At 35.6% G+C, this 21581-nt stretch overlaps 2 protein-coding genes across 5 annotated transcripts; both read left to right on the top strand.

Annotated features, from left to right (window-relative positions):
* Positions 4730-12780, top strand: LOC109727588 (protein CWC15 homolog). Of its 2 annotated transcripts, none has more exons than XM_020257746.1 (7): positions 4730-5032; positions 6653-6759; positions 7421-7471; positions 7592-7679; positions 9466-9562; positions 10595-10701; positions 12205-12780. In XM_020257746.1, exons 1-7 carry the CDS (start codon positions 4902-4904, stop codon positions 12326-12328), a joined length of 705 nt encoding a protein of 234 aa, XP_020113335.1. In that variant the 5' UTR covers positions 4730-4901; the 3' UTR covers positions 12329-12780. The 2 variants fall into 2 exon arrangements, with proteins under 2 accessions (XP_020113335.1, XP_020113334.1); XM_020257745.1 differs by having other exon boundaries at positions 4733-5032; positions 9463-9562; positions 12205-12771.
* Positions 14698-21022, top strand: LOC109727395 (probable methyltransferase PMT17). 3 transcript variants are annotated; one of them, XM_020257515.1, is made up of 6 exons: positions 14698-14843; positions 16029-16700; positions 16910-17120; positions 17224-17521; positions 18864-19331; positions 20518-21022. In XM_020257515.1, the coding sequence occupies exons 2-6, from the start codon at positions 16029-16031 to the stop codon at positions 20741-20743; spliced, it is 1875 nt and encodes a 624-aa protein (XP_020113104.1). In that variant the 5' UTR covers positions 14698-14843; the 3' UTR covers positions 20744-21022. The 3 variants fall into 3 exon arrangements, with proteins under 3 accessions (XP_020113104.1, XP_020113103.1, XP_020113102.1); XM_020257514.1 differs by having other exon boundaries at positions 16024-16700; XM_020257513.1 differs by lacking the exon at positions 14698-14843 and adding an exon at positions 14968-15247 and having other exon boundaries at positions 16024-16700.

Raw genomic sequence — 21581 nt, 5'->3', positions numbered from 1 at the left:
TCCTTAAAGGGATGGGAAAAAAAAAAAAAAGGTAAAAATGTATAGAACTGATCTAAACTATAGACCATTTTGAATCAGCGATCTGACCTTTTAATTTAGTTGATTTAAGTTGGTCAACAATACTTTGACGTCAAAAGTTAAGCTAATTACTTTAGTAAATTTATAATTTCACAAATACACTAACTAAATTTGTAAATATAAAAAATAAATTCAAATTTGAGTCAAAGAAATGCTAACCCGTTCAAATCAAATAAATTAAAAGGACATATAATAAATTCAAAATTTTAGGAGATTGGATAATTGATTCAAAATGATCTATAGTTCAAGTAAGCTCCATATTGGCGGATCGTTAACACTAATCATTAATTCCAAAAACTCGAACTGTTACAACTACGTACCCAATTCATTTAAAACAAACAGATACAGCATTTATAGATCTCGATTGTGACTCAGTCCATCCAGCCTTACGCCACTTCGAATATGACTTGGCCCAACCCGGCCTTGTACCATTTCGAATGTAACTCGACCTACTTGACCTCTCGCCACAGGACATGATGGTGACCCATTTAAGTCAACACACATTTTTTTTATCAAAACTTTAATAGCACCATGTGCATAATTTATAGTCCATGTGCACACAAAAAAAAATCTGCGTGCCATGCGATCTCAGCATCCAATTTGAGGTGAAGTCAATTGAGTTGCAGTCAATTACGCCCACATTTTATCTCACTACTTAAATGGCCCAGTTTTTAATAAGTTTAGCAAACTTTAAAAAATATTTTGTTTTAAATTAAAGTGCACTGAGTTGTGCAATTCAACTTTTATTTTTATTTTTGCCAATAATGTACTCTGATAAGATGTTTGGCGAAAAAGTTTTGCCGTAGTGAGAAGGAAAAATAAGATTTTAAACCTCAAAAGTAAAAATTTTAATTTAAAAGCTCGAGTTGTTAGAAATACGTAATTAATTCACTTAAAGCGTACAAACACAGTACCTGCAGTCTCGATTATGATTCGGTCCGATCAACCTCGTGTCACTTTGAACATCACTCGGCCTAATCTAGCCTCCCGCTTAGCTAACAATTCCCTCTCTAACACCTGCATAAATTTATAGCATGCGGGAATTGAATTCGTGACCTATGTCTCTGATGCCACTTATCGAATCTTCCGTGAGCTCTGTTTCTGATACAACTTGTCGGATCGTTGACGCTAATCATTAAACCCGAAAGCTTAAACTATCCTAGAATGAATGAATCAATTCGGTATAGACACAACGCCTATGGGTCTCAACTGTTAGACTCGGCCAAACTAGCCTCACGGCACTTCGAACATGACACAATAAGATTGAGTTTGGGTATACCCATGTGGCGTGACTGTCACAATAAAGATTTTTTCGCAAATAAGGAGTCTATATATTTTTGGTGATTTAATAATTTTTCGGATATAAAATTTAATCTAATTATTTATTTTAATAAATTTATAGTTACGTAAATTATATACACTATATTAACTAAATCTGTAAAAATAAACCACGCATTTAAATTTTGAAGTTAAAAAGTCACTAATTAGCACAAATCAAATAAATTAAAATATTAGATAGTAAAATTAATATTTTTAAAGATTAGATAGTCAAATCTAAATGGATAATAGTTGGGGTACGTATGTCAACTAGTCGAACACAAGGAAGTTCGTTAAAATATCGAGTTGAAAAATAGCTCGTGTTTGGCTAACGAGCCGATGTTAGCCAAAGACGAGCCGACTCACGAATAATAAGTTACATTGTCAGCTCTACTACTGACTAAAAAGTTCAAAAATATAAAAAAACAAGAATTTTAATTTAATAATTAAAATTAACAAAATATTGATCTCTTTTATGTTGGATTGGCCTTTTACACACTCGAGCTATATTAAGCCGAACACAAACAAGCTACCCACAATTCATTTTCGGCTCGTTAAGATTTCAAACTGAAAAATTTAACTTATATTCGCCTCGTTTATCCAAATAGAGCGATCGATCGTGAATTCATTTCAAGCCAAATACGAACTAACTCACGAACAGCAAGCTGAATTATCTGCCCTTAAGTTGAGGTAAGTTTTATACATTTTTACGGACTAACAATGCTAGGTCATCTATTCACGGCTGAGTTGGTGGACCAGGTGCAGGGAATAATGTGGGCAATGGATACTCTCAACATCCAGAGTCTCTCCTCAAATTTGGTATTTTGGGATTTTTTTTTTGAGAGAGATTATTTTGGGATTTTTTAATAAACTATTTTAAGAAATTGTCGCTTTTTCATTTGCCTCCTCCTCCTCACATCCACTCAACAGCGACGTACGTGTTATTTATTTTAGTTGTGTTTTTTTTTTTTTTTTTTTTTTTTTTTTTTTTAGTGGTGTGGGAAACGGGGAATGTGATATTCCCACAAAGTGTCTTGTCTCTAGTATCTACTAGAAATTTGACTCATTGAAGGGATTTACTTTTTTTTAATTAAATTATGTTTGTTTCAACGAAGATGAAATTAAATATTATTAAACAGGATCTTAGTATTTGATCAATATTTAAATATGTATCCAGATTCGACGAAGAAATATCAGACATGATATTACTATTCTATCAATATCCAAATCTGTATCCAGTTCTTAAATCTGTATCCAGATCCAGTGTAGAGATGTACCAAACAATGCCGTAGTATCTGATCAATAACTAAATATGTATCTATATCTGATGTAAAAATATATCAGAAAGGGCCTTAATATTCGAGCAATATCCAAATCTATATTTGGATCCGAAATAGAAATATATGTATATGGACTGAGCACTGTATGTTGTACATTGGACTCATTTGTAGTACCAAAGTTGGTATATCTCTTATAATGAATCTCATTAAAATATTTTTTGCCATAGATATACCACATAGAATTTACAATATCTAATCAAATATCTTCATATTACTAAAAAATATAAGAATTTTTTTAAGCATTATTTCAATATGCAATTATTATATTACCTCCCAATTAAACTCTTTTTACCTCATTTGGAATAAATTTTATATAAAATAGTTAAAATAGAAAAGACTTTCTAGTAAATTTTACATCCAAAAAAGTTAGGCATACAAATAGAATTTTTATTCATCCAAATAAGAAGGTTTTTTTTTTTTTAATTAAGCTAATGTAACAATTTGATCAGTCAGTAATAATAACTTGTCGGGTCTAATATACTTAAGACCAAGTTATTATTTTTAGTGTAATCATACACATAATCCCTACGCGATGCAAGATTCATCTCACACTTTTAATTAATTATCAAGCTCTAATACACAAATATAAACGATCCGATCCGCTAGTACTGATAACTTATCGTGCCAAAATCAAGCTTTAAATACTTAAACTAAATTATTATTAGTGTGTCTGTTACTTATAAATCTATCACATTCTTCTAAATCATCCATGGAATATTGAGATGTCATATAGAGTACTTTTAATAATAAAATAATCATATTTATTTACTATTTATTTTTCAGTTCTTGAATATCTAGGGTTTGAGCGTCGATAGATAGAATAGTACTTATCTAAGAAATAAAAAGTTGATAATAAATATTATTTTTTTATTATCAATAGTTTTTATTTTCTTCTGCATCAATTAATAATTGAAAAAAATTGCACCGCAAATCTAATTGATGTGAGGCTAATACTGTTCGAGAAGTATTCAATGAAGCCCTTTTTCTAATTTTTCTTATTTTTTTTTTTAAATTTAGGAATACTTTAAAATGTACAGCAAGAACTATTCAGTAAGGATATAGTTCAGATAATTTCAATATATTTTTATGAAAAGAGAGCATGTGGCTAAAGGTTTGATGATTGGTACCCGAGACCCAAGTTCGAATCCTAGTTGATTCACATTTCTAGCTAAGTTTATTTCTAAATGAAATAAACGAAGCGGGTAGCGTGCTACCCATCTCTCTCAAAAAATAATTAATTTCATACATGTTCTGAATGACAGATATATTTCTACAAAGTTCAACTTGGATGTTTTCAAATTTATCACTGCCGTTAGAATCCGTTAGAAAAATTTAGTTAATTATAGGTTAGAGGGTCAAAATTTTATTAGGAAAACTAATTATCATTTCGCCACGTCGGCGCCGTGTCAGAATTTCTTTTAAAAGCGGTGAATCATTCTCCGTTTTCTCCTATTTCTTTTAAAAGCCTCGCTTTCTTTTATTTCTTTTAAAGACGGTGAATCGTTCACCGTATTTAGAAAAAAAGTGAGGTTTGTTAGGATTATTTGTGGATCATTAGAATTTTTATTTGATTATTAGGATTGTATGAAAAGTTTATTAGGATTTTCAGGTTATTAAAATTATATGAAATTATATGGATAAATTATTAGGATTTAAAGGTTGTTAAGATTATATGTGATTTGTCAAAATTTTTATGTGATTGTTAGGATTATATATGAGATATAGAAAAAAATAGTAAATAAGTGAAAGACGGTGAATAATTCACCGCATAAAAGAAATGGGAGAAAGTGGGAACGATTCACCGTCTTTAAAAGAAAATGGTAGAAAGCGGGGATTCACCACCTTTAAAAGAAATTCTGACGTGGCGCCGACGTGCCGAAAGAAGAGTTAGGGTTCCAAATAAAATTTTTAGAGGGTTTGTTCGTAAATTTTAAAATTTTTAGAGGATTGTTTTATAAAAAAGTCCCTCACCGCCATAATTGCTTTGCTCCTCCCCCACGTAAATAAAGTTGTTATTTTTATATTTTTTTCGATCGAACGCATATAGGGTTTTGAAAACAAATCCGACGATCCCCACGCTCGATCCCTCCTCTCCATCGTCGTACCCGGCTCCATCCCCATCTTCGTCTCCGGCTCTGGCTCCGGCTCCATCGAAAGAGGAGGATCATGACGACGGCGGCGCGGCCGACGTGGGCGCCGGCGAAGGGGGGGAACGAGCAGGGCGGCGCTCGCATCTTCGGCCCCTCCCAGAAGGCCTCCTCCCGCGACCAAGCCGCGCACACCACCCTCAAGCCCAGGTACGTTGTCGTGGACCGAACCCTAACCCCGGATTCGGAATTCGAAGCTTTTTGAGCAGGTCTGATGTGGAGTTCCTTGCCGGGTTTGGGACTCGGCGATTTTGAGAGAGGGGAGGAGGTGAAAAGAAACCCTAATTGATGAGAAATATTTCGCCTTCGTCCTGTTCTCTTTCCTGAACCCTAACCCTAGATTGGCATTTATAAGCTTTTTGAACTGATTCAGTATATGTGATTACTTCCCTTTTGATCAAAGGAGTTGGGATTCGCATATTTAGGAAGAGAGGAGGAGGTTAAAAAGCCAAACTGATCAAAGAGGATTTTGTTCTTCTTGCTCTCGCCTAAATCCCTAACCCTAGATTCAGAATTCATAGCTTCTTGAGGTGCTTTACTTGGCATCTTCTTCCAATTTGATCAACGGGTTGAGGATTCGTCTATTTAGAAGGAGGAAAGGAGATAAAGGAAAAAAAAACTCTAATTTTAAACTTTTTGAGCCGATTTGGTGTGTGATTAGTGATTACTTGCTAATCGATCAAAGTAATCGGAATTCGTTTGTTTAGAAAGAGAGTTTGAGGTTAAAAACCCTAATTGATCAAAGGAATTTTTGTCTCTCCCTTCTCTCTCTCTCAGGACCTTCTCTCTCTCTCTCTCTCTCTCTCTCTCCTGAAAATCTTACCCTAGTTTGAGAATTTTAAGATTGTCAAAGCAATTTGTCGGTAATTATATCATGTATGATTAAGTTGGCAGGATCAAGATAAGAAGAAAGCCTCATTACCTCTTATTGATTAAAGGGGCGGGGATTTATCTGTTTAGAAAAAGAGAAGGAGATAAGAAGATACACTAATTAAGCAAGCAAAAAGATTTCTTCCTCTCCCTTTCTCAACCTGTATTTTAAGCTTTGGGAACTACTACTTTTATGATCAAAGGGGTGGGAATTCCTCTATAGAAAAATAAGAGGCTTAAAATCCAACTCGATCAAATGGGATTTTTCTTCTATCTTTTCTCGATTTCTTCTCCCTTTTCTCTCTCTTATGAAATCCTAACCCTATATTGAGATTTCCAAATTTTTGGAACTAATTTGGTCAGTGATTCCTTTCTATTTGATCAACGGGTTGGGAATTTGTTTGTTTAGAAAGAGAGGAGACAAGAAGAAACCGTAATTAAGTAAGCAATCCCTTTCCCAACCCTCGTTTCGGAATTCTAAGCTTCTGTTACTGATTTTGTGTGCAATTACTTCCTATATGATCAAAGGGGTGGAAATTCGTCTACTTAGAAACAGATAAGGAGAAAAAAAGAAACCCTAATTGATCAAACAGATTTCTTCTTCTCCCCTTCTCTTTCTTGAAATCCTAACCCTAGATTCAAAACTCTGAGCTGAGAAGGATTTTTAATTTCTTTTTAAAAAACATTGATTGATTAAACGATTTCAAGTCAGTACTACCCATCCTTCTCTTCATTTATTGAAGCTAGAAGCAACATTGTTTAACAAAAGTTACAGAAGTCATATATTGTTGACGGCCTTGGTCTGGAAAGTTGGAAATTTTGGGACTTAGAAGGCCTGATTCTGAAACTTGAGGTAAACCTGAATCATTCCTTTTTGTTTTCCCTTTCAACTTGGTGCAGGAAAGAAGGGCAGGGTACCCAAGATGAGTTGCAGAAGAGGAACCTCCGGGAGGAGCTGGAGGAGCGCGAGCGCAGGCACTATGTCTCCAAGGACAAATCCTTTACCGGTATTATTACTTAAATCATGTTTATCCTTTCGCCTGAGTTCTATTTGTAATATATTTGGCTTCTTTTCTTTTGTTTTTAATGGCCTTTCACTCTTTTATCTCGCACTCTCTTTTGCTTTGAACTTAAAGCTCTCATTCCTCTTGGGGTCTGTTTGCTTCCAAAGGGGGAAGGGGAAAAAGTCCTGAAAGTAGGTTTGGCTCAGTAAAGCAATAAATAACTCCTTTTCACCCATAAATTTAGAATTGGTGGAAAAATGACTTTCAGATTTCAGGGAAAACAAACTCTTCATTTCTATAAACATGAAAAATTAACACAAGGAGACTGCCATAACAGAAATCCAAACTTTTTCCTTTTGATTTTTCCGTTTTCTTTTCCCATCAACCAAACAGTGAGGAAAAAAAAAAAGGTTAGTCATTGATGATCTAGACTCCGGAAAATGTTGGATTTTCTTTTTCTGGGATTTTTTTTTTCCCCTTGAAAAATGTTTTTCCTTTGTTTTCTTCAGAACCCAATGACCCCTGATGTTTAAATTTCGATCTTTGCATGATTCGATCTTTTGAATGGTTTATAACTGTTTCCTGAATCAGAACTAGCTATATAACTTATTTCATGTGAAACATGTTTCGGTCGGATTGACATTAAATATATAAATGCTTACAGAAGAAAGAGACAGAAGGAAAGGGTCAAGCACAGGCCAGCTTCTCTTGGAAGGTGATTTGCTTTGTCATAAATTGTCTGCCATTTGGCATACTTTCTTGTATTTCCTACTTTCGCAGGTAAAATCATTTTGTTGTTTTAATGTCCTTCCTATTGGTTTGCAATAAAATATAGGGACAAAGAGGGAAGTTGAGGACAGGATTATTCCAAGAAATATAGATGCTGATGACTCTGATGTGGAATCCGAAAGTGATGATGACAGGTCCGTTTTGGTATCGAGTACCTTGGTGATTTTGCCGCAAGAACTACGGAAAGCAATTGTTTTAATATATTTTCTTTGAATTCCCTTTTCATTCTTTCTAATGTTCCAAAAAGCTGTTGGTGGTATCCTACCTACAGCATAGTGCATATGCATTATGTGGGCGCATATGCCGACACATATACGGTCCATCTATTAAAATACTGATAAAATATTTATAGGTATTAAAAATAAATATACATGCTTTCTAACAAAGCTAAGTACCTGCAGTAACAATTCATAATTTACAAATTAAAATAATTAATATCAAGTAAAGGATCTCATCACTAAACTAATCATTAGTAGCTTACTCTTAATTGTTAAATAGAGAAATAAATAGAATTTCGATGCAAAATCATAACAACTGTCAAACAAAAATTACTGTTCTAAAAAACAATATGCTAAACTTTTATGTAGAATAATAATTTTTTCAATAAATTGTTATTCACATCATTTGAGAGGCCAACACTTAAACAAAAAAAATCTTGTATACTAACATCTAACAACTACAAAATTATTCGTCAACATTTATAAACATATTATTAGATAGATTATGAATAATACCTACTAAAATAAGAAGAGAGATAGTTAGGTTATATTTATATAAGGATAATTGCAATAATATACATTATTATTAATTGAATTTTTATGAAAATAGTTATATGTATATGTATAATTATTAATCAAGCAAACTCATTCAACATTGTTTTTCACGCCCACCTTTAAAAAAAAAAAAAAACTTTACCACATATGCAGCCGCATATGCGATCCGACCACATACCAATGCGGTGAGGTTTATGGTCTGAGCCGCGTATGCGGCCGCAGACCGCTTTTTGTAACATTGATACTTATAAATTCTAAATGTAGTGGATTTTTAATTCTTTTTTTCCTTTAAACAGGAGAAATCACTGCAAGGTCTTTTGTTTATCTGTCTCTGACAACAACAACTTATAGTGTAAATTATCAACAACAATATCTTACATCATATAGATGTTTCCCTCCTCTTGTGTTCTAATGTAGTAGGAATTTTGCGGCAATTTGTGCAATCACTCATAGAAATTTATTAATCTTTGTAGGGTCTTTTTTATTTGTGAGTTCTGCTGTAGTAATCCTATGTGGTTTCGAGAAAAGCAAGTTAGGATGCTTGTATTGCTTTTCATATAAGCGGTTGTGGGGTAGGTTGGGCTGCCTACATTGCTAGGCAAAATTAACAGTCTGAGCAGTTGTTCGACCCTACAATTAAATTGCTTCGACTGTGGAATAAGATTGGATGGTGATGGTGTTGTCCATGAAGACATCCTTTTTTCTTTAATACCTTTGCATTTTCTCCTTGGTTTGGTTTAGAATTCTCTTTGAAGCATGCTCTGTTAAGATTCATTTTATTCATATCTGTATGATACTGGGAGGAGAACTTTGAGGGTTATTCTTCTTTCTGTAGAATAGTGTTGAAACGGGAAGCGATTCTGTATCAAAATGTTAGTTCCTCCTTCATTCCTAGTATAAACCATGGGCAGTTAGACAATGTTCCGTGGTCAACCCTATGATGTACATTCATTTCTTTGTTAAGCTCTTTATCTTTCTAAATTGCTTGGTACATAAAGATTCAAATTAGCTTCTCCTAATAGAAATGGAAAAGTTGTCCTTAATTTGCTTCCTTATCAAATTCCTTCTAGGGCGGTTGTTCTATATAGCGTTGTTTTTGCCTCTAGGTTTTATTTTTTTCACATTAGATCTTATTTTTGATCAGTAGCGATGATGATGACGATGACGATGATGATGACACTGCGGAACTTATGGCTGAGCTTGAGAAGGTAAAGAAAGAAAAAGCGGAGGAGAAGCTTCGAAAGGTGCGTATTTTCATTTTCTTTCGTATCTGCTTATTAAGATTCTGTTTTGGCATAATTCTCCGCATTACTATCGTTAAGCATAACTGTATAAAGGTGTTGAGCATGAATAACTATAATGCACAAGTTCTTTTTTTTCCTTCTTTTACACTATTGCGGGAAACAACAGAGCCACTCAGCTATTCTATTTGTGTTTTTTTTTTCTTTTAATTGCAATACTAGTAATTATTAAAACTTATACAATTTTTGTTTTAGAAAGATAGTCATAAAAGGGTATCTAAGCTCTTATACTGTTTGGAAGGTTGAATTTACATGTCTGGCTTTTTTGAAGTTTGCGATTGATTTGTGAGCTAGAGCTTTTCTTCATGAATTACTTTTCATTTTATTATTTGGCAGCTTTAGGAATGTTTCTTCAATAAGCAGCTAATTTTGATGCTGAGATGCTGTATTGTTCCCACAAACATGCCCTTTTCTGGGTTTGCATTTATATTTCCTTTGTTAGGTTCTTGAGATACCTTTGATTGACTCCAAATTCTACGTTATCTTGTTCATCCAGTTGAATGGTGTCAGACCAATGTTCTTAAAATTGTACTTGATCTTGAGAACCAAGTTGACCTATAAACCACTTCAGTCAATTTAGCGAGTCTAAAGCCTATCACAAACTGCTTGTCTGCTTGACTCGGCGATGAAGCACAGATAAACAATGAAATCTCTAGGTTCAGTATGAAAGCAGTATGAAATTATCCTGGAAAAAAGAAAAAGCAATGAAATTTTGTAGTACTGTGAACCTCTGTTGTAAAGCTCTGTTGGTATCTGCCTTCATCCATTTACTTCAACTCTATACTTAGAGCCAAAATTCTTATATTGCAGTTCAAAATCTACTAAGGGCTAATGAGTAATGGGCAAGACGGCTTAAATGTTAACAGAGCTATTCTTAGCCTTTCCCTCTTCCATTTCCTATGCAAGATCTTGTTTAGGAGCTATCGAATTCCTAATATATATACTGAAATGAAGAGCTGTTCTGTTATGTTGCAGGAGCGAGAGGAGCAGGAAGAAGAGCTCAAGGTGAAAGAGGCGGAATTGATGCGAGGAAACCCACTGATAAATCTGAATAACACCACCTCCTTCAATGTCAAAAGAAGGTTTGGTTCTCATTGGTCGTGTCTAATATAGTATTATATTCAATAGTTGGAATTTAGAGGCCGTACATAAAGTCACGTCATTCCTTCCCTATAGAAAATATAAATTCACTGAGAGATTTGTAAATGACATTTCGTGCCTTTTCGTTTAGGGCATGTTTGTTTCAACATAAGTAGACTGGGGTGGAAGTGAACTTTGGGTTGAAGTGGAGTTGGGGTGAAAATTAATTCACTTCCGCTGTTTGTTTCTAACTGTGGAAGTGCAGTTCTGCGAGTTTTGTTGTTTGTTTGGTTGGAAGTAGATGACGTAAAAAGTGTAGCTCTTCACCCCCGGTATACTTACCTCCGAAGTGATATCATTATCTATTTTATAACTTAGTAAATAATAAATTATAATAAATAAAAATTAATATAATTATATATGTATATAATTATATATATGTATGATTGTAAAATAAAATTTTTAAAAAAATGATTATTTGTTTGCATACAAATTATAATAATACAACAAATAAAATTCTAAAGTTAAAAAATTATTAACATTTAACAAATTCATTTTTCATCATTTTCTAAATATACAAATTAAACAAAAAATATATTAAAACTTACCTAACCAAATTTGATCATATTTTAGACATACAATCAAAATAAAAAATTTAATTACTTCCACAATTGAATATATTTAGAGTTGGGTCTGGGACTCGGGAGAGGAAAGGGTAGAGAAGAGGGTAACCCTAACACATTAATTCCCACTCGTCTCTTTTCACCTCATCGAAATTGACTTCGCCCCATGGGAGGGGGAAGTCAATTTCATTATTTTGGGTGAACTAGACTTTCGGGCGTAAGAAAATTACGGTGAACCAAACAACGGAAGTGGTCTGTTTTCACCGAAAATTACTTCCCCCTTCCTACTTCCACCCCACTTCCGTGCAAACAAACAGGCTCTTAGCGAAAAGATAAGCATCCCTTGGCGAAAGGACGAATTTACTGATAAGCATCTCTTAGTGAAAAGGATGAGAAAACTTTTTTTTCCCGGACCTTAGGCTTAGAGTACATAATCTGAACATTATTTTTTTCTTCAATCTTGAATTTTCTTGATTTGATATATTTTATTAATTAAATTTTATTTAAACAACTAAATAAATATGATATATGACTAAAATAAATAAGTATTTTAAATAAATAAACAGTTATATTTCCTACCACTAAATAGATAAAAACTTCTACTTTCTTTTACCTATTTATCATTATAGATCAAGAATATTTAAAACATATCTTAAATTGTTTGAGAAAAAAATCATTTAAAATCTATAGTTAGAGTTTATCGGTATCGCAATTTTTAATGTATTTTAGCAATTCCTTACCTTATGAATTCTCGACCGTGCATCACACGGGCATAAAACACGTTCCAATATATATTTCTACGCCTAATTTGAATTTACTATTAGGTTATTGTGTACATACCAATTTTTTCACATATGGCTTTTTGCTGTTTCTCGTCTACAGGTGGGACGACGATGTCGTGTTCAAGAACCAGGCTCGCGGGGAGACGAAGACCCCGAAACGATTCATCAACGACACCATCAGGAACGATTTCCACCGCAAGTTTCTGCAGAAGTACATGAAGTGAGTGATGGTGTTTCCGATCGGAGAGGCAGGGTTATGCTGTGATAAATACAAAACTATTCATTTTAATCCATAGCTGCAGTGTGAATCACGATTACGTCTCCTTGGTGGTTTGTTTGTAAATTCACTGTTAATCGGTAAGTACGTATGCAAGATTGACGAAACTAAGCGGCATCTTAAAGTTTCGAGGGGTCGCGAAGTAGGGTATATGGGATATGATATGATCACTCTCTCTACTTGTTGCAAGGAAATTGTCACTATGCTTGGATCTATGATCTTAATATTTATTGATTAGCGCGCGTGTCATGATCAAGAACAAGAATGTGTGAGACATTTTAGCTTATGAGTTTTTTTTTTTTCCTTTTTTGAAAAAGTACTTCTATGGTCGGATTACTTTTATGTGCAGAGGATTTAAGCCTAATATTGTTGGGAATCTTAGTTTTTTAATTTCATGGATGCGTGGAGTGATTCAATGATTGTTTGTGATAATAAGTATGATTTCACTATGTGGTGCGTTATATTTTGGTTCGTAAATTTTAATTCAAACAATATTATGGTGATATACTCTCCTTTGCGACTTTATACAAACAATAAAATTTAAAATTTAAATATAATTTTAGATTTTAAGATTTTAATTTAACTTATAATCATAAGTAGTTTGTTTATATATATATATTTTTTATATAATGAAAGAATTAAAATCACATAAATATAATTTTTTAATTTTTATTCGATAGACAATCAAATAATTAAACATACCCAAAAAAAAGGATCTAAAAAAAAATGTTGAAGAGGGACATTTTTTTTCTCATTTTTTTTATTAATAGACCTAAAAATATTATAATTACAAAGTAGTCTCTAAAAGATTTATTTATAAAATTAGGCTTATACAACAAATTAATTACTGCTCTTTAAATATGGTAAATCACTCATCATTTTTCTAAAAGCATTGTAATTATTTTTAGAGTCAAATATTATACATATTTTGAAAGTTCATATATATATATACATAGAGTCCGGCTATGATGCTTGTAAAAGCATCAAACGCTTGGTGCTTATAAATTTTTTACTATTAGATCTATCCCTTTAACCATTTTCACCCGTTAGATAATGCTATTTAACCAACCACCCACTCAACCCTAGGAATCCTATATCATTCTAACCGCGCATCCCTTAATCCAATGGCTAAAAATCTACGAGCACCAATAACTTAGTACTTTTAAAAATATAGGAGCTCAATTCATATATATAATAAAGTTACTATACTATCGGAAGTATAGAGAATCAAATGCTTCCAACTTTTTGGTCATTAAATTAGCTATTTTAATAATTTCTAATTTTTGGGTTAATACTATTATTCTATGGGGACCACTTAATCCTAGGGATACTACTCAACCATAGGGGGGATTCCGATCATCCCAATCGTACAATTCTTGATCCAAGGGTCAAAAAACCGAAAGCATTAAATCTTTTATACATCCGATAGTAAAGTAGCTCTACACTATATATATATAGTCCGGCTATTGTACTCTCATGAGTACGATCGCCTTCGTACTCATAAGTTGTTTTCGATGAAAGAGCTTCCGAATCGACGATCCACACTATTAAACGTTATCTAGAGCATTTAAAATATTTAGAAATCAAATTTTATAATTTTTCGACATCATTTACCTTACGATCAAAATGTCACAAAATTGACAATTTTTAACGGTCGGTATGAAATATTTGCTAGTTTAACGGTGTAAAAGAATTGAAATTAGTTGAAGTTTTGATAGAAAATTCTACTCACTATATAGATAAAGATCAATAACTATGATCTTAAATTGAAGGATCTGATCATCCATTTTTAAGACGTCGTTCGATTGACCGTTCATTTTATACCCGCTTGATGAACTTTATTATGATTTCAAAAAATTACGAAATTTACCTTTTAAAAGTTTTAAATACTCTTAGATCATATTTAACGGAGTGGATCGTCGATTCGAAAGTTACATTATTGAAACAACTTCTGAATACGAAGTGCTCTACACTTATAAGAGTATAATAGCCTTTGACTATCTCTCTCTCTCTGTATATATAGCGTAAATAGTCCGGTTACTGTATTTTATGAGTATAGTCTCTTTTATNAAATACGATAAATTATTTATCTTTCAAATCTAATTTTATAAATAAAAATATAGAATAATCTATTTTAGAGTAAAAAATTCTATAAATCTATTACCCAAAACTTTTTATTATTATTATTATTATTATTATTATTATTATTTTCCCTCTTTTGGACTCAGATCTCCTTGACTCGTGACGCTCGTCTCCTCCCGTCCATAGAGAAAAAGATAGACCCCAGAAAAAATATTAAAAAAAATAGAGAGGAGGGGGCATGGCACACTCCCACAACAAAAACCCACCACTCTGGATGGCTTAGACAGATTAGAGAAAAGAGAGAGAGAGAGAGAGAGAGAGAGAGAGAGAGGGGTAAAGACAAACAGCAAAAGGAAATCCACTTCCCTTTCTCTCCCTAGGTAATTATAAAGAGATCCTGCAGGCACTTTCTTCTTTTCCAATAATATAATATATATATTTTCTCTTCCTTTTTTAACTATCATTCAATTGATTGGTGCTGCTTCTTCTTCTTCTTCTTCTTCTTCTTCTTCTTTCTTGGTTTTATCAGTAGTTGCTTTCTGTCGCATCAATCTAAGATCAGATCAGATCAGAAAGCCTGGGATTTCATGATTTGGTTTTGATATTCTTGACTGATCTTCTGACTCATCAATCATTACTTCTTTTCTCCAAATGTGCCCTTCTGTACTGATCATGTGTTTTGCTGCTTTTGACAGCAATTATTTCTTTACCTTTACAATCATCTCACTTTATTTGCTGCCCAATCTATCAATAGCAGATTGTTTCAGCTTTCTGGCTCTACAATGTAGTACAGTAATTCCTTCTTTTTCATTCCTGGAACTGATTCTGAATTTGATCTGTCTCTTCTTCTTTTATTATTGTAATGCTACATAGGGCGCGCGTTTGGTTCGAGTTATATAGTATTACAAGTTATTTTGACATAATTTTACATAACATGTAAGATTATCCGTTATTAGTAATACGCGATACTCACTTTCTGCCCGGCAATATTTTTGAAATAATCTTGCACTATTTGTAATACTACATTACCAACCAGATTACAGATTATAGGCTGAATGAACCAAACATAGTAATTCTGATAGGATTGCTTGTAATCTTGACAGGATAACGTAAACCAAACGCGTTCTTAGGCTTGGGATTGTGGGCAGAGAGCACGTTATGTGTAGCTGGAAAGTGTGATTTGTTTGTTTTCGTAGGTGATAACACATTGTGCATGAATTTTGTGGCCGCATCAAAAAACAGAAAAGCGTTCTCAATACCTAACAGGCCACTTATTTGCTTGAAAACTGATTTCTATATTATATGATTTCTCCATCAAATGCATAGCTTATAAGATTTCTCCATTAACTAGGAGATTGGATCAATCATCAATGTAACCAATTCAAATAGATGGAATGGCCAACATTGTGAAAAGTATTTACCAAGATCTTAAGTTCTCTAACAATGAGAAAAAAAATGCGCTTCATTTCCTAATCTATTTGACTGAACCTTGTAATTCTAATATTTATAACATCATCATTCGAATTCGAATTGAATGTGTAATTATAAACTTACTTGCAGATCAGATGGCGAGGGAGAACAATCCTTTTACCAGTATCATCCATCTTTCAGAATCTGCGAGATTGCGCATAACTTGGTTCTTGGGTCTGACTGCTCTCTGTTCACTCTTCTACTTTCTCGGATCTTGGCAGACCGCCAAATCCGGCCTCGGCCCCTCCGAATTGTCCGTCGGACTTAAGTGCCGCGAAGCACTTCCTCGACCCTCTAATGCATTTGACCTCGATTTCCAATCTCGCCACCCAGTTGCGAGCCTCAATGCGTCTACGACCGCGAGCGAGAATTTCCCGCCTTGCAATTTCGAACTGTTTGAGTACACTCCATGCCAAGACTCAAGAAAGGCGCGGAAGTTAGACAAGACGATGATGAAGCACCGAGAAAGGCATTGCCCTCGCGCGGGCGAGCTTCTCCGATGCCTGGTTCCTGCCCCACCGGATTATAAGAACCCCTTTCGGTGGCCCGAGAGCAGGGACCATGCTTGGCTGGATAACATCCCCCACAAGGAATTGAGTGTCTCGAAGGCGGTGCAGAACTGGATCCAAGTCGAGGGCAATCGGTTTCGGTTCCCTGGTGGCGGCACGATGTTCCCTAGAGGAGCTGATGCTTATATCGACGACATCAATTCGCTTGTTTCGTTAACCGACGGGAGCATCAGAACAGCACTTGATACCGGATGCGGGGTGAGGCAACTTTGTGACACCTTAATAGTCCCACGTCAGATGAGAATGGAGTTGTCGTTGGATATATATAAGAGGACTCCATCCTAAAAATAATAATTGGACTTAAGCATTTTGGGTCGGATCGTTACGAACTAACTTTCCGTAGTTGGACGCTTAGAATTCAAATCTCTTACTTCGACGGTTTAGCGGTTTTTTTTGTTTTTGGTTAGGTGGCAAGCTGGGGAGCTTATCTTCTGAAGAGGGATGTCCTGACCATGTCGTTCGCGCCGAGAGACTCGCACGTGGCGCAAGTGCAGTTCGCGCTGGAACGGGGAGTGCCGGCTATGATCGGTGTGCTGGCGTCGCAAAGGATTCCGTACCCAGCAAGAGCATTCGACGTCGCGCACTGCTCCCGATGTTTGATACCTTGGAACAAGTTCGGTAAGTCATCGGTCGGTTGATCTCTCTACGTAATGTTTCTCTTCGTTACGATGACAGCAGTGGAAAATCGTTTGTTAACACACTTGATAGTTCTAATCGACAGACGGGCTGTACTTGATTGAAGTGGACAGAGTGTTGAGGCCGGGCGGGTATTGGATCCTCTCGGGCCCGCCGATCAATTGGAATATTCATCACATGGGATGGCAGAGGGCGGAGGAGGATTTGAAGCGAGAGCAGGATGAGATTGAGGACTTAGCGAAGCGCCTCTGCTGGAGGAAAGTGGCAGAGAAGGGAGATCTCGCGATTTGGCAGAAACCCGTTAACCACATCGAGTGCAATGAAAGCCGTGATGTCGGTAAAGCTCCTCGGATTTGCGACAGCAATAGCCCAGATGCCGCCTGGTAAGATATTGTACAAAACTGCATCGTGTTTAATACTTTCTGTTGAATCATCAGCCAACACTCTTACACAATTGTCTTGATCTTTACACTGCTTAGGACTATGATTCAGAATATTAACTAACCTTTTTTTTTTATGTAATTCTCTAATTTTGAGAACTATTGCTTGTAGATGATAGATGAGAATATGCTTGCTTATAAATGCAAAATTCACAAGATAAAATTCGACAATTTAAAATAGATCCACGGTATAGGAGTGTTGAATTTCCCAATTCATTGTGTATCAGAGCAAACTAGTTTAATAGGGGGTCAGTAACTTAGGATGATACCAAAAGATTACTTCTGCTATTTCAATATGAACACATACCATCAGAGTTCTTGAACTATTTTCTAAAATCAAATAATAATAAGAAGCACATTGATCTTTTTTTCCTGCTCCAAGTTTTCAGAAGGTACTGCATCTTCACATTTTGGCAGATAAGATTTTCTTTATTTTGGTTGTAGAAATAATGGAAAATTCAGAAACAATTTGAAAGTTTGAATATATTTTGGTAGTAGAAACAATGGGGAAGTCGGAAACAATTTGAAAGTTCGAATGGTATCCATTTGCTTGATTTTTTCTAATTGCTTAAGATTTCCTTTATCTGTCCTTGCTTACACCAACCTGCTTAAAAGAGGTTGGTTCGGGAACCAACAGTGTGTTTTGTGCGGCGGTGAACTCGAAACAGGCTAGTATTTGCTCGTGGGATGCATTCTTAGCAGATATTTAATGTTCAATATATTAGAAGGAAGATTTATCCTGAGATTTGTAGAGGAGGTCAGGGGAGTTTGGGAGCATATGCTGGAAAACAACACCCAAGGGGTACCTGAGAAGGACCTGTTGGTGGATGATTTGGCGGGAAAGAAACAATGTGATTTTTAGAAATCAATCTTTCAACGCCGTAGTGGTTATTAGACGAATTCGTGAAATGATAAGAAAATGGGCTGAGTTTTGAAGCTTCTTTTTTTTTTTTGTTTTAGTTTTTTTTTGCTTCTGTAGCTGTTTGACTCACTCACGACCCCATTGCCTCAACATCTATAGTAGAATTCATTTTCCGAATGAATGAACCGGGTAGCGTGCAACCTTTATCTCAAAGAAAAAAAAATTTTGCTGTGTCATTATAGTATTAGATGTTGCATATATTTGATTGTACATCTGTCCAACAATCAGTTAAATTTATACAAGAACTTTATTATTCGTAGAAGCCAATATTATAGCGAATTCGTGTCCATATCGAACTCAAACAGCGTAAAACAGCTTCTTACTAGCTTTTGTATGACTACTGATACCTATTTTCATCTTTAGGTACAAGGAAATGGAGAGTTGCATAACCCCATTGCCGGAGGCGAAGAGCCCAGAAGAAGTCGCCGGTGGATCACTGGGGAAATGGCCTCAAAGAGCATTTGCCATTCCACCAAGAATAAGTAGAGGTTCAATCCCAGGCATAACTGCCGAGAAGTTCCAGGATGATAACAAGTTGTGGGCGGCGCGGGTGAGTAACTACAAGAAGATCATCCCTCAGCTGACCGAGGGTCGGTACCGGAACGTGATGGACATGAACGCGAACTTGGGAAGTTTTGCGGCGGCCATGGTGCATTTTCCGGTGTGGGTAATGAACGTTGTTCCCGTGGACTCTGCGGTGGACACGCTCGGTGTTATATATGAGAGAGGTTTGATCGGGACGTACCAGGACTGGTGCGAGGCGTTCTCGACGTATCCGAGGACCTACGACCTCATCCACGCCGATGGCGTGTTCAGCATTTATCAGGACAGGTAACAAAATCAGCTGCTTAGTTCAGTGTTACTTCTCTTTCGGCACATCTTATTCTCCATCATCTTCTTGATAACAAGAAGAAATATATTCTAGTTGGTATATACCTGTCAGCTATCTTATGTGAAGCTAATCTTGTTTCATCAGATTGAGTTTTTAAGGAGAATGTGACCAAAAGTATGCAAAAGCTTTTCTGATAAACACTGCTCTGTTAGATTTCTTTTCTCGTCATGTTTTTATGAATAACACCCCTAAAATTTAGAATAGTCCTATATAAAGGATATAATAGGGTTAAATCTTTTAATCCGGTTATAGCATTTTGAGCGATGACTAGGCCAAAGAGGTTAAAAGAGTTAAGTGTGCTAAGTTGGAATAGTTGTTCTGGGAAGTGGGGTGTCACAGTTGGCATCAGTGCCAATCACCAGCTGAAAATGTGAGGGCAGAGCGTGGCTTCGCGATTGATAACCGTTGTGAGTGGAGTGCGGCTACCCACAAGGTCGGGTATGGCTAGCGAGACGAGTCTCATATTGCCTAGTGCTTGTGAATTTGCTTGAGCTTGACGAAAGCGTCAAGGCTTGGGAAGGAATGTAACATCCCTAGAATTTGGAATTAGTCTTACATAAAGAATATTACAGGGCTGAACCTCTTAACCCGACTATACCATTTTGGACGATGGTTAGGCTAAAGAGATAAGGAGAGTTAAGTGTGCTAAGTTGGAATAGTTGTAGGATGGGTAATCCCTTGGGAAGTAGGGCGTCATAGTTGGCATTAGTGTCAATCAGTAGCAGAAAATGTGAGATGAATCTCGACAGAGTCAGAGTTATACAGCAGGCAGAGCATGGCTTCCCGGGTGATAACCATTGTGAGTGGAATGAGGCTACCCACAAGATCGGGTATGGCTAGGAAGACGAGTCTCACATTATCTTGCACTTGTTAATGTGCTTGAGTCTGATGAGGGCATCAGGACTTGAAAAGGAATATAACACCCTTAGAATTTAGAATAGTCTTATATAAAGGATATAATAGGGCTAAATTTCTTAACCCGACTATAGCATTTTGGGCTGTGATTAGGCCCAAGAGGCTAAGAGAGTTAAATGTGTTAGGACTAAAGTAATCCTAGGATGGGTGAACCCTTGGAAAGTTGGGGTGTCGCTTTGTATCTAAAAATTGATGGTGAAATCATTGCAGGTGCGACATAACATACATTCTCCTGGAGATGGATAGGATACTGCGGCCGGAAGGAGCGGTGATAATCCGCGACACAGCGGAGGTGTTGGTGAAGGTCCGGTCGATAATAGAAGGAATGAGGTGGAGGAGCCAGACGGTGGATCACGAGAGCGGGCCCTTCCACCCGGAGAAGATCCTCGTCGCCGTCAAGTCGTATTGGACCGGTCATCCTACGCCGAAGCAATAACTGCTACTGCAGAGTTTCTTTCATCTTTTTGGGAGTAATTTTTACAACTTGAAGATGTTTCTTTCCTTTTTTTTTTCCTCGCTGTTTAAGGCGCAGTGTAGGGATTCTTTTGGAACTATGTAGATAGATTATTTATCTGTGATTAATTTTGAAAAGAAACCAGTGAGTTTAGAGAGTGATTTGCTTTTCTTACTGAGAATGAACAAGGATTGAGATCAGCTGTAGTTACATTGTGATTTATCACAACGATTCAATGGTAATTTTTTTTATTATTATTAAGCATTGTGAAGGCATTGCTCTCCCAGTAGTACTAGCTATAAATATAGGGATGTAAACGAGCCGAACACGAGCGAGCTAAGTGGCTGTTTTGTAATACGAAACTATCGAGCCCGGATTTTCTCTAGGGTTGTTCTTGGTCTAGGGGTGACCTTGATTTTTTGCGGAGTACGGATGAGATGTTGCAGGTTTGCTTATAGAGAAAACTCGCAAGCAATTCGGAACGATGGATCATTTTGATTTGGCTACCTAACATTTCAAATTCAATTCATAAATTGTCGACATATATATTTTTTTATTTTAAATATTTTTAACTTGGATTAGAATTTGTACCATTATTTTTCATGAGATTTATTTTTAGTTGTTTATTTTGAGATCACTCCATCTCTAGATAAATAATATCGAAATTAAAAATCGCGCTTCCAAGTTGTTTCAATGAAGAAACTTCCAAATTAGCAATTGGTTCTATTAAATTTGATCTAAAATATTTTATCTAATTAATTAGTTCACCTAGCACCGCATACAAAAATCACATTACATGCTATGTACCACGGACGTGGCT

This window comes from Ananas comosus, linkage group 22 (genome assembly GCF_001540865.1).
Source record: "Ananas comosus cultivar F153 linkage group 22, ASM154086v1, whole genome shotgun sequence".
NCBI lineage: Eukaryota > Viridiplantae > Streptophyta > Magnoliopsida > Poales > Bromeliaceae > Ananas > Ananas comosus.
The sequence above is the reverse complement of the archived record's forward strand: the minus strand, read 5'-3'. Positions and strand labels throughout refer to the sequence as shown.